The sequence below is a fragment of the Pinus tabuliformis genome, chromosome 2_1 (assembly GCF_031772625.1).
Source record: "Pinus tabuliformis cultivar Carrire ecotype Pingquan chromosome 2_1, CPIR1, whole genome shotgun sequence".
NCBI lineage: Eukaryota > Viridiplantae > Streptophyta > Pinopsida > Pinales > Pinaceae > Pinus > Pinus tabuliformis.
This window is the reverse complement of record NC_142299.1, coordinates 312932624-312947182: the sequence shown is the minus strand read 5'-3', so window position 1 is coordinate 312947182 and position 14559 is coordinate 312932624. Positions and strand designations below refer to the sequence as shown.

Sequence of the window (14559 nt, the reverse complement as noted above, 5' to 3'; positions counted from 1 at the left end):
TAGTTTAGGTTGCTACTACTATTGTTGACTTTGACCAAAATTGCAAATTTGACTTGTTAACCAGATTTGTCTTTTGGGCTCATCATTTGGATATTGGTTAGTTGCTTCTTGGATAAGTGAAAGATTTGACTTTGACTCTTTGTTGATGAATTGGAACATTATATCTCTCTATTGAGCATTTGATGACAATCTAATAGAAGAAGAATTTTGAAAGGGTTTTCCCCCTTGTGGGGTTTTTCTCTATTCTTTGACCAAATATTGTGTCTCTCTTGTTCTTGGTTGTCTTCTTTTGTGCATTGATTTACTGTTCTATTTACAATTGCTTATTGTTGCTAGAAGATTGGATTATATTGGATAAATTGATTGCTAATTGAAGAAGAATTGGAATAAGTGATTGTGTTAAGCATAGAACACTAGAAAATTAACATGGTATCAAATTTGAGGTGAAGACAAGCCCAATGAGACAAGAGACAAAAGAAATCACTTGTCAAGGAATCTGGTTGAAAGAAAGCTTACTAGGTCAAGATGTCTATCTCATACTTCAAGGATGCAGGGAAGCTAAATGATTCATCAAATTTTGTTGCTTGGAAGACCAAATTGGAAGGACCTTGGATGAAAATAATGTCTTGGAACATGTGGAAGGAAAGGCACCTGAGCCTTCGGAAAATTCTCTTGTTGTTGCCAAGGCCAAGTACAAGAAAGGTGAGATCAAAGCAGAAAATAATTATTAATTCTTTGAGAGATCACTTACTTGCTTACATTTTTAAGTTGAAGAAGTACAAGGATATCTATGATAAGTTGGTTGGGATGTATGAGGTCAAAAATTTGAACCACATTATTTCCTTGAAGAATCAACTCAAGGACATCAAAATGAACAAGGGGGAGATTGTATAGTCATACTTCATGAGGATATCCCAACTCAAGGATCAATTGCAAACTACTGGAGAATCTATCTCTGATAGAGAGTTGGTCTTCCTCCAATTTGTGAGGCGTTCATTACTACTATAAGCAACAATGACAAGTTCCTGACATTTGATGAGCTCGTTGGTAAGTGTACTCAAGAAGAGACCAAAATGATTTCTAGAGGGAGGATTCAAAAGCATGAAGAAGGAGAGCCCTATGCATTTGTTACTCGAGACAAGAAGAAGAGGAGGTCCATCTAATTCAAGAAATCTTGCTCCAACATCCAGGGACTCTAATAGAAGATCAAGGGACAAGGATATGTCGAAAGTTGAATGTTATAATTGTCACAAGTATGGTCACTATGCTCAATATTGTCCGGAAAAGAGAAGAGCTCCAATGTGCAACTACAACAACAATTGTGGCTTCAACAACAAGTTCTATGATAGAAGATGAAGAGATCTCCTGACGATCGTGAAGAAGGCCACCATCTTGAAAAGAGATCAAGAAACTCAAGGTATGGAAAAAATGCAATTGCTACTCTATCTGAATATATTCTTATTTATGCACTTTCTAGTTCCTCTCCTCCAGATTTGTTTTATAGTTGGTTGGTAGACAATGGGGCCTCTAGACACTTCTCTGGGTATCGTGGAGTCCTCTCACACCTGGTTGAGAGGGCGACAAATTTGAAGATTATTCTTGGGGACAACTCTACTTATCCTGTTAAGGGTTTTGGTTATGTTACACTTCATTTGGATTATGGGGAAATCATACAGCTTCATGATGTTATCTATATATCAAGATTGAAGAAGAACCTTGTATCTATATCTACCTTAGAAAACAAATGGATGAGAGTTGCTTTCATTAGAGGAAAGTTCCTCACCAGGCCTATGGAATATTGCATGAAGGATGCATTCACGTTGGGATCAAGAATTGAAGGACTCTATAGAGTCAACAAAAGACTGATGTGACCAACGGTACTTGATAGTAATCATCAAAGTGAGTTATGGCACCAAAGGTTTGCTCATCTTCACTATGAAGCCCTTCCTAAAGTAAGGAGGATGGTTTTTGGAATGCCTGAAGGTCAAGCTAATCATGATGGGGTGTGTCCAGGATGTGCAAGCGTAAAGAAGTCGAAGAAACCTTTCCCTTATAGCAAAAGTAGGACCAATAATATTATACAACTCATACATTCTAATCTATGTGGACCCATTCCAATAAAATCTCTTGTAAAGACTGTAAAGACTGATATTAAATTTTATCAGATTGACAGATTTCTTTTGCAAAATTCTATCAAATAAATTCTACAAATTAATAAATTAAATGCATCTGCGTACCTGATTCTTTGCATACCTGATTCTCCCGTCTGATGTTCATCACATTGCTCCAAGTTTTCTGATTCCATTACCAAACCAACTCTTCCTCCCTGCCTATCTGGGATCAACCTTTGCGGTTCCCAGATCCAGAGAACTTCGAAATGGAAGTCCACTGGCCCCCGTGCCCAAAACTCCAAGAACAGTTGAAGACTTCCGATTTTCAGTTCCAAAATCCAGCCTCTGGCTCATCCCTCCAACAGATTTATCCCTTTTTTTTCCTTTCCCCTGTATATCTCCCCCCTTTGAAATCCTCCTTCCTCCCTTTAAATAGTAGAGGTCCCTCCCCTCTACGTATCTGTTCACCGCCTTTATGAAAGGATAATGTTCACCGCCTTTATGAAAGGATAATATCTTTTGTTAGGCAGTGATTGCTTTGTCATGATTTTTGCTTTTAATTGAATCAGATCCTCACAACATCGAATGATGTCACTTTAATTATGACAGTTGGTACTTTAATTTATCAAATAGTATAAGACTATGATGATTTTAAATATTACATATTATTTTATGTTTTATAAAATATCAAGTTTAATCATAAGGTTTATGGGTTTAGTTTTATTAGTATACATTTTGGTTTATATGTAAACATATGAATAAACTCAACTATGTTTCTTACTGAGTGTATATTTCTTCTATTTACGAGAATTAGGTATTTAATTAACACCTTTGATAATTAATTCATTTATCTTATATTTAGACATTCTCCATGAATAGTCGATATATATATATATATATATATATATATACACTAGTGCAATGTATATGATGCATGCATATGTAGCTATCATATGTATGCCTCACATGCATGCTAATATTGCTATGTTGTTCGTGATTTGAGATGGGTTGTTACATACACCCCTCCTTCAAAAGAACTTCGTCCCGAAGTTAAGGGTTTATAAAGTATATTGATAATTCCTTTAGGGTATGTAAGGATTGTATTATGTGATTGAATTTTCATTTAGGATCGAGAGGACACTTTAAAATTTGTGATTTTGAACGTTGATAGATTTCTAATTTTAATGGTCATGCCTTGCCCAAACCAGGTTCCCAAGCTATTCTAAAATCATCCTATCCTTCCTAATCTCTTCCGCTCCCATCCTATCCGTCCTCTACTAGAGTATGCCATGGCGTCAGCTATACTGACCTAACCATGCATAAACTCTAAGGATGGCAGCGTCGACTATATCGACCTGATTTCCCAGTAGGCATCCGACAGTCATCATCACACGTCTAGGGGAGCGTGACTCGCACAATCCTCCCATGACCCCAGGTTTTAGAGGATAAACGGTGGGCAACACCTCCACCCCTCCTAGTAGAATTAAGGTTAACACCCTATCATGAAATCTCATTAAGCTTCAATTGTTCTTGGAGTTTTGTCATCACGTAGTCGGTTTGGTAATGATACTACCTGCAATGTAAACACTTGCCCACAAATTATAACATATGCATCGATATATTCAAAATCAATTGTATTCAGATAACGATTTTCTATGCATTTTAATAAACTCTCATCTATGATATTAATCTTTGAATTCATATAACATACTTGGCTATGTCTAACCAATATATTTGTAAATTCATTTTCACATCAAGTAGTCTAAGTGTATTCATTATTTTATTTCCATCTCATCATTCATGTTCATATGTAAAAAAAAATAAAAATATAGATATCACATTCATAACATAAGTCATGATTTATATAGGTATCCATGTACCAACAATGTTAAGCATAATAATTTGAAGTCATTCTTTCGTGTATTGATTGTGCATGAAACTTATAACTTTGGGTTGCTAACTGATACTTGATATTTGATCTTACCAACACATATCGTTATGTCCCAAACATTCATTGATCTATATGTTTTTGTTCCAGTAACAACTAACTGGGTTATTATCTTACTTGGTAACAAAATGCATCATATGGATAGTCATTAGCAAAGATAGACCTCAATTCATTCTTTTTAATAATAATGTTGTTTGTTGTGCTCTTTTATATATATATTTTTTGAAATACCTAGATCAAAGCATGGTATGCAACAACATTTGGGGAACATATCTTGTACTCAACATTTTCTCTAACAATAATACACCATACATTGCTTTATGTTTAAATGGTAGTATACTCTTTCAATACCTCGGCCCTATATGTTGTATTTATGCTCATGGAACCTGTGCTCAGGTTGTATTCATCAATTATAAGAATTGCTAAATTAGGTCTGAATGTTGTGTATGCATCCGTTCCTATTGACTGCTAGATTTCGCAGTATTATTTCCCTTAGCAAATATTTCAAATCTGCCACTATTTTGTTCATACATTAAAAGATTTGAAAAAAAACCTATATGTAACAATTTTGCTCAAATCTATAGCAGATAAGTTTGTTCAATCCTAACATAGTTGACTGCTTAGTCAATAACTTAGAATGAAAATTGATAGCTTTTGTAAACTTCGTGCATCATATTCATCCAACCAGTCAGCTCCAACAACTTTAAAACATGCTTTCATTTTCATGTTCTGAAATGAATTCTTATCAAAACATATCAAGTTGATTCTTATCCAAGTCGATTCTTACAACTATTATTCACTAGACAGGGTACGCCTCAGCCAAAATGACTCTCTTTGAAATGGTATTATTTACTATCCATTGTTGTTGTTGAGCTTGAACATATATAATTTGTTGCACATTGGACGTAAGCAACATGAATAAATTTCTCATTTGACAATCCAGCAATTGAATATTACAATTGACTGTGTTCTGCATCTTACCCTTTTACTGTGTTAACAACACATTCTGATACTTTATATATATATATACTTTTAAATTTATTCTATTCCAGTTGAACTTTTGAATTTGCTCTCATACTTTTGTTCTTTTCCTAAAGTGTCTTGTATGGTTGATGATGATTCTATATCTACTTAGCGTCCTCAAAATTTCCTCCATGATATACTCATACAATATTCTGGAGGAAAAGCAGCTCTTGTATTTTGCTCTACAAGAGAAGGAGCTCAAGAAGCAACATTCCATCTCTCTCTCAAACAGTAAAGAGTTTTGGATTTTCAAATCCTTTTATATAGTCAATGGACCACTTGAAAGACCACAATCAATTACTCTTTCAAGCAGTGATAAACAAATGCAAGCTTGTATTCAATGTGGTGTGGGGTATCACAATGGTAGTCTTTGTTTAAAATATTTCATACCCAATAGAAACATATGTACATGAAGCAACTCCAGAAGGTAAAGGTGAAGAACCTCTGCAATAGACAAACATATCACTACAGGAGGATATTCCATTAAGAGCCAAAGAAGTTTTATAGCAACATCTAAATCTGCAAATTTTCTAATGAATAGTTACTAAAAGTAGATAAGATTCTATTAATGAATGTCCAGGGGCAGCCTTTAGATTTAAAATCTCAATCATGAGAATACCGATGACTCAGTGCTGGCTGCAAAAGAAAAATGCATATGTTGGCTGTGCTTTGGGAAGGAACATAGGGGAGGCCTTGCAGCACTCCTCTACTGATTAGTTAGATGACTGGTCTTATTAGTTAATTCATTTAATGATAAAGATGTCCAATCAAGACACTTATTGGCATGCTTTTATAAGCCAACTATAATATTTTCGTAAATCATCTGTGGAGATTATGGGATAGTCATTGACTCGCATGAATCATTGACCCAGCTGCTTGATAATTTTCCTTTTAAATTCAGTATTAGCATGAGCTTGGTGGGATGCATAGCACCTTCTACTTGAATACTAATTTTCAGAACCAAGGTTCAGGTTTCTTTCTTCAATGATTTCCCATATTGAATCACCCAACCTGGATGTTTTTAGAGTAAAACAGAGGAACGCAAGTCACTAGTTCAGACTTTAAATTAACCGATAATGATAAGGTAATCAATATTATCTAATTGCCATCTCCTAGAAATAAGAGTGCAATAGGAGTGGAAGAATACGAGTGGATCATAGTTACCATTACTAAAAGTCAAATGTAATGGAACAGGTTGCACGGGAAGTGGAAATAGTAAATGAATGGGTTAGTCCTACAATAGGAGAACATGATAAGGAAGCAACAAAATGGAGAAAAGAAATATTCATATTTAAAAGCCGAAAATATTCAGGCAAAGGAGATTGTATATTACTTTGATTTCCCAGAGAATTGTCAATTGAAAATTGTCTTCAAGATTTGTACAGAAACAAAGTCTAAAAATGTGTTTTCCACAAAAATTATCTCATTTATCAAAAGAACAGTAATATAGCATCCAAATTATGATCGAGCATTAGCATTGAAAAGAAATGTAAGAAGAAAAAATATTTTATTTTTGTAAAGGAAATCTTAGATTGTCTCAAAAACAATAAAAATAAAAAATCTAAAACGTCTTGATGTGAGAAACAAAACCTGGAGTAACATCTGTCCTCGAAGTTCTTCACAACTTCCTCTACTATCCTCCTCTGCTACTAATTCTGTTCTTGCTCCTATATTAGCATACATTTCTCTTTCTGCACTCTCAACAGTAAAATTATCTGCAATCCTGCTTTGATATGAGTGACTTTCCAATGCTGATGCAAGTTTTTGACGGAGTAGAAGAATTGTCTCTTGTGCCTCATCATTTTCTTCTGACTGCAGATTGAGAATGCACTCAATAACAGATGAAAAATAGAGAAAACCTGAAAAAATATTTGATAGGGTCCGAGGAATATTGATTCTGAAAAGATGAGACAAAAGGTGCCATATCCCTTACACCATAATCTCAGTAAAAGTTTATTCGAAGATTAGACAAACAAATGCAAGAGAATTATGCGTGATATTTGAATTTTTCTGATACTGTAGATACGTTCTTTAGATTTTAATAAGAAAACAACAAGATTGAAAGTGGGTACGTAAGATTTTTGGCATGTACCTCGAGGACGCAGAGTTTCAGGCGGTTACAGAGAAACTTCTAATAAAGGTATACCATTCGAACACCAGACTTGCGCGGGGCAGCTCATGTACCGATTGGAAATGCTTTAAGAGTGTAGTATTATATGTTTATTCAATTATATGCCATGCCTTTTGACATTTGTCCGTAGCGTAATTTACATAACCACACTGATTAAATAAGTTAAAAGTATAATGAATGATATAAGTTATACAAATTTAAAAATGAAATGAATATTTTAGATAATTTATTTATTTTGATTGAATCGATGGTTTGAACGAGATGCATGTGTCATGAACGCACTAGACTTCTGTGGTTCACTGCCACCGATCACCAGAATTCTCACAAGTGGCCTCCATTCGATTGAGGTGTGAATATATGAAATGAAATGTGGAGGGATCATGACCTTTCCACCTGGCTCTCCCGGCATCGCCCCACATGGTCATCCAACTATACGGAAGGTGAACGGTTGAGATAATGGTTTAAAAACTGCTTCTTTACGGTAATTGTCTCTTCGCCACGCTGCAGTTATCCAGATTCATCTTCTTTTTGGCCAGCATGTCCTTCAGCCGGCCTGGCGTTGCTATAACAATGTGCACACCCCTCTCATATCTATGCCTCCGATGCAGAGCATCGGCCGCAGTTCCGGATACCCCCGCTCCTGCAAGACGGCCACAAACTCCTCCACAACCTCGAATGTCTGCCTCGCAAGCTCGCGAGACGGGCAAATCACCAATCCAAAGGGCCCTTCGCCAGGAATTATTGGCATAGCCACCTCTTCCTGTAAAGCAACCAAAATCAGAGGCAGGACGAAGACCAGAGTTCGTATTGCACTTGGAGCAGCAAGAGGTCTGGAATATCTTCATGAAGCAGCCACTCCCCGGGTTTTGCATCGTGACTTTAAGTCAAGCAATATTCTCCTTGATAGCAAGTGGAGAGCTAAGGTGAAAATCCAGCATTTCAGTTTCGATCTTTTGAAATATCAACAACAGTTTGTGTTCATTGACATAAGGCTAGAATATGATGTTACTAACATTGGATTCATGTTCTATATGATATGGTACGGTTATGAGTAACCATGCCCAGACCGTCTATTTCAATAATTTGTTATTTTTATATATCATTTGTACAGTTTTTCCATTTATGTCCTAGAAGCAAGATTGAACTTTTAGCTTATCTTTCTGTTCTTCATGCAGAATTGCTAATAAGCAGTTTATACCACAATAAACAAGGAAAACCTGAATATGGTTTATGTGGAGCAGTATCTATAACCTGCTGTCTGGCATAGTCTTGATTGTTCATTCCATTAAATACAGTAGTCGATTGTATAGTTCATTGTATATTTCTTTCATTTTATTACTCTGCCATGCGGGTCAGTGTACCTTCCCTTGGCCTTTTGGTTAAAGAAGATGAGAATAAATATGCATGCTTTCTGCCTTAATTTTTCAGTTGAAAAATTAACTTCTTTGAAACAGTTCCCATGGTTGATGGAAGATATGATGAGTTAACATTTTATGTGACAATGTAAAATGTTGATTGATTTTGTACAGGTAGCTGATTTTGGCACTGCAAAGACAATCACAAGTGTTGATCTTAATGGTCAACCAAGTTCACTAGCAAAATTACTGGGTACATTTGGATATTTTGCTCCTGAATATGCAATGATGGGAAGGGCTTCTTTAAAATCTGATGTTTTCAGCTTTGGAGTAGTTCTTTCGGAACTAATTAGTGGTTTGAACACTAATATGTTTTCACTGTTTTGATTCAACAGGTTATTATGATGTTTACATCAGCTGGAAGCTTCAATAAAGTTTTGGATATCTAAACTGTTAAATAGAAGAAGAACTTTCTTATGGTTGTTGGTTACAATTTCAGCTAAATGATGGTAGCCACTAAGGTCCCGAGTGTTTGAATTTAAGCTCTGATACCATATGTAAAGACTGTAAAGACTGATATTAAATTTTATCAGATTGACAGATTTCTTTTGCAAAATTCTACAAATTAATAAATTAAATGCATCTGCGTACCTGATTCTTTGCATACCTGATTCTCCCGTCTGATGTTCACCACATTGCTCCAAGTTTTCTGATTCCATTACCAAACCAACTCTTCCTCCCTGCCTATCTGGGATCAACCTTTGCGGTTCCCAGATCCAGAGAACTTCGAAATGGAAGTCCACTGGCCCCCGTGCCCAAAACTCCAAGAACAGTTGAAGACTCTTCCGATTTTCAGTTCCAAAATCCAGCCTCTGGCTCATCCCTCCAACAGATTTATCCCTTTTTTTTCCTTTTCCCTGTATATCTCCCCCCTTTGAAATCCTCCTTCCTCCCTTTAAATAGTAGAGGTCCCTCTCCTCTACGTATCTGTTCACCGCCTTTATGAAAGGATAATGTTCACCGCCTTTATGAAAGGATAATATCTTTTGTTAGGCAGTGATTGCTTTGTCATGATTTTTGCTTTTAATTGAATCAGATCCTCACAACATCGAATGATGTCACTTTAATTATAACAATTGGTACTTTAATTTATCAAATAGTATAAGACTATGATGATTTTAAATATTATATATTATTTTATGTCTTATAAAATATCAAGTTTAATCATAAGGTTTATGGGTTTAGTTTTATTAGTATACATTTTGGTTTATATGTAAACATATGAATAAACTCAACTATGTTTCTTACTGAGTGTATATTTCTTCTATTTATGAGAATTAGGTATTTAATTAACACCTTTGATAATTAATTCATTTATCTTATATTTAGACATTCTCCATGAATAGTCGATATATATATATATATATATACTAGTGCAATGTATATGATGCATGCATATGTAGCTATCATATGTATGCCTCACATGCATGCTAATATTGCTATGTTGTTCGTGATGTGAGATGGGTTGTTACATCTCTTGGTAGTTATCTATACTATATAATCTTCATGGATGACTTCTCCCAGAAGACATGGATATTCTACTTGAAGCACAAAGACAAAGCATTTGATATGTTCAAGGATTTCAAGGCACTGATAGAGAATCAAACAAGGAAAAGAATTGAAGTCTTCAAGTCTCATAATGGTGGAGAATACATTTTTAATGAGTTCGCTAACTTTTTCAAGAAGTCTAGAATCAAGAAGGAGACCATTGTACCTTATAATCCCAAGCAGAATGGCGTGGTTGAAAGAAAGAACAGGACCATCGTGGAAGTTGTGAAAATTTCTGAATCTACACATTAGAAATCCTACTGCAATCACTAGTTTATCATCTCCTACTCGTTTTTACATTCAACAAGTTATTTAATTTATAAACAATGATGAAAAACACTATTGCAGACTACACTGACATACAGATCATAAACTGAAAATACATGAGACAAACACACAAGGGACACTGTTATTTTTGGACAACACGTCCCCGAAAAAACCCAATGCGGGAAAACTAATGCGGTAGATAGAGGGTTTGTATTATTAAGCAAGCAAAATCTTAGTACAACAAGTTGCCTCTCACACCAGCTAACATTTTAGAGAAATATCGACAACAATAAATACATGCGAGTGTTTACCTCGTTCTCCAAGCCACAATTGATCCACTGAGTGGCCTGACTCCGACAAACATTGCGAAATCCCAGCGCAATCACTGCTTGGGCCAGCGTCTTGCCTCTAGGAGACTGCGTCACTCCTTTTGTTGGCTCTATTTACTGGTGGAAGACTGTTGTTCAGCCCTCCCAGCTTAGAACCTCGCTTCTTCGGCAAAATCTCGAACTTCTAACAAATATCCTACACTGTCACTGCAAGAGACCCTCTTGGCCTGCATGAGCCCCTTCTTTGGTTGCGTAGGCCTCTGTGCTGCCTCTCTGATGCTACTATTGCCTCTCTCCCTGGTACTCTTTGGCTCGAAACTCCTTTCCGATCCAAATCTCTGCTTTTGTCCCCTCTCACTGCAACTCAAATCACCTATTCAATTTTCTCAGCAAACCTCGCCCCAGAAGAATCGAACTGACTAATCACTTAGTGTGTTTTCAACTGACCCTCAAGCCTCCTCTTATACTTTTCTTGTTGATGAATCAACGGCCGAGATTAAGTCCCTAATCAACGAATAAAATTAAAACAGACTTGATCCTCGCCTCTTAGAAGCTTTTCACCCATATTTTTATTAATACCCATTAATATTTTTATTTTCCTAAGTTTAGACTTAGGAACCCATTTAAGGGTAGCATTGGGGTCTTGGAGATCTTATGTATTCAAGCCCCTCCACAAAATTTCGGAGCTAGAGCACATCCGATGTTACCCAAAACCAACAGAAGTTGCCCAAGCCATGTTGCATGATCAAAAGTTGTTGAAGTTCCTTTGAAGAGAAGTCGTTAATACAACAATCTATGTTCAAAACAGGACTCCTCATTAAGCCATGGGTGACAAGACTCCTGAAAAAGTATTCACAGGTATCAAGCCCGATGTTGGACATCTGAGGATCTTTTGCTGCCCCGTGTACTTTCATGTGCCAAAGGACAAGAGGAACAAGCTGAAAGCCACTAGAAAGAAAGGTATGTTTGTTGGTTATTGTGAAAATTATAAAGCTTTTAGAATATATGTGCTTGGTCAAAGGAATATCGAGTTTAGCAAGGAAGTGACTTTCGATGAATATGTTGCCCTTTGGAAAAGAAAAGGACATTCCTCTTCCTCTGGTTGAAAAGAAGGATGATGATTTAGACCCACTAGAAGGTCCTTTTGTGCCTAAACCTGAGAAAGATGTTGTTGATGATCCCATGGAACATATGGACTCCTTGGATCCTCCTCCATGCGATCCCCTGCCAAGAAGAGACCACTATGGCTTCGTGATACCTTACAAGATGTTGAAAGACATGTCGCTGCCAACGGAACCTTTAGAGAAAGTAAGAAGCCATGTCGATATCAAGGCTATGTAATGGCTATGAGCACCATCATATAGGCTGAGCCTCCCACTTTTGAAGAAGTGGTGAAAGAGCAGGTTTGGAAAGATGTTATCACTGAAGAATATGAATCTATAACGAAGAATGATGTGGCAAAGTTGTTCTGAGACCCAAAGGGAAGTTTGTTGTGACTTTTGAACAGTTGTACAAAATCAAGGATGGCGCAGATGGAAGTATCGAGAAATAAAATGCAAGGTTCATGGCTAGAGGTTTCTCCCAGAAAGAGGGAGAAGATTATGATGACATATTTGCACCTATTGCCCGCTATATTAATATTCAATCTATTGTTTCCATTGCTGCTAGTTAGTATTCAAGGATGGAATTTTCACCAGATGGATGTGAAGATTGTGTTTCTACATTGCATACTACAAGAAAAAGTATGCCCCTTATTTTCGTTTTATATGTTGATGACTTATTCTTAACATGTGCTGAGCCTCTGAATTTTTAGTGCAAGACGGAGCTGGACTTTGAGTTTGAAATGGAAGACCTTGGATTGACACATTACTTCCTGGGCTTAGAGGTGTGGCAAAAGGTCCAATATGATTTTCCTTTCACAAGGAAAATATGTTGTGAAACTGATGGAAAGATTTGGAATAGTGGAATGTAAATCTATGGCCACACTGATGGAGATGAACTTTAAGAAGCTATGCAGAGATGTTGTCGAACCTAACCTGGCGAATCCCTCTGAGTATCGACAATTGATTGGGGCATTGATGTTCCTTGTGAACACCCGTCCAAACATACGTTTTGCACTTAACACTCTACGTCAATTTATGACTAAGCCTCTACATGCACATTGAGTTGTTATTATGCATGTGTTGAGATATTTGCATGGGACAATTAATCTTGGTTTGAGGTATAGTGCGGAGATGTGAGACTAGATGGCTACACTGATGCTGACAAGGCCGGAAATGTTATTGACAGGAAGAGCACATTAGGATGTTGTTTTAGCCTTGGATCTTCCATAATACCTTGGATGAGCAGGAAACAAAAGTTTGTTGCCCTTAGCACGACTGAGGCAAAATATATTGTTGCTAGCATGGCTAGCTGCGAGGCAATATAGTTGAGGAAGCTCTTTTGAGAGTTGTTTGAGCAGGATTTGGATACGACAACGATATATTGTGACTACAAGAGTGGGATCTGATTGGCAAAGAATCATATGTTTCATGACAAGTCCAAGCATAATGAGATCAAGTATCACTATATTCAAGACATGGTGCAAAGAGGAGCCGTAAGGCTCCATCACATTTTGACTAATGAGTAGATAGCAGACATTCTTACCAAGGCTTTGTCAAAAGAGAAGTTCTTGGTCTTCAAGGAACAGCTTGGACTGATGGATATGTGATCTGTAAACTGTAGTGGATATTCCACATATTAAAGTATGAGATTCTACACTATTACAGTTTTATTTAATTTCTTGCTCTATAAAATTAACTGTAATTAGTGCATGCATGTAAAAGTAAATCAAGCAGAAAAACAGAGAACAACAAAATAAGCTCACACACATAATACACAAGATATGCTCTCTGGGAAACCCTTTCGAAAGAAAACCCAGCTGGAAGGCAAGGCCGCTTTGCTCTTTTTCTCTCTTTCTCTTGTTCATGGGCTGCTACAGTGCACAAATCCTCTCTGTGTGCTCTACCTCCTATCTCTCCTAGCTATCTTTGCTCAGCTATGGAACAAAATGCTCTCGAAAGAATGGAATGCCTCTTCCTCCTAGTGGCCCAATTATAACACAGCCCGATAGCCTACTAGTGGTTAAGTTTGACTACATCAATTCTTAACTAGAATTACAAAATAAACTCTTCTAGAGTCTTCTACATCACAAACACGTGGCTAACCCATTTTCCATGAATAATGGGGCTGACACGACATCCTCTCAAACTATAGGTGTGAAAACAGGAAGGTCAACTTCTGAGTGGCATAACTTTTGCATACGGACTTTGATTGACGTGATTCTTGCGCCGTTGGAAAGCTTTCTGTGTGTAGAATAGCATGAAAAGTTGTTGCGCTTAAGCAACAAAGTTTTACCCCCAAAAAACGTCGTTTGATGCTTCAAAACGCTCCCGGAAGGTTTCAAACCCTGTTTCGCCAAACTGGGTCCTGCCCAAAAAAAAATGGTCCCATGAGCTGATTCCTCCACTTTTTCCACTCCAAATGCATCGAGATGGATGACAAACAATATAATGATCCAATTTGGATCACACCTCCCCATTTTGGGAGGCTTTTGGTCCCCAAAAGCTTCTACTGAATGAAGTAAGGAAATTTTTCCTCCACCTTCTCTCTGGTGTACCATTTAGCTTTGTCTGGAAGTTGTCCCTTCAACCCAATCTGCCAAAGGTCATGCTGCCCTTGTCTTGTAGTTCTGGACCTCTTCTGCAAAACTGTATCTTTTATCAACTATGCCTGAGTATCTAGTGCC

The 14559-nt window shown here is 36.9% G+C and overlaps 2 protein-coding genes across 2 annotated transcripts in view; one reads left to right on the top strand and one right to left on the bottom strand.

Annotated features, from left to right (window-relative positions):
* Positions 1–14559, bottom strand: part of LOC149200102 (DNA cross-link repair protein SNM1-like) — a 94338-nt gene that overhangs the window by 48296 nt on the left and 31483 nt on the right. The window lies entirely within an intron of this gene.
* Positions 7797–8955, top strand: LOC149200103 (receptor-like serine/threonine-protein kinase NCRK). Its single transcript, XM_089403661.1, has 2 exons — positions 7797–8136; positions 8743–8955. Exons 1-2 carry the CDS (start codon positions 7807–7809, stop codon positions 8953–8955), a joined length of 543 nt encoding a protein of 180 aa, XP_089259787.1. The 5' UTR covers positions 7797–7806.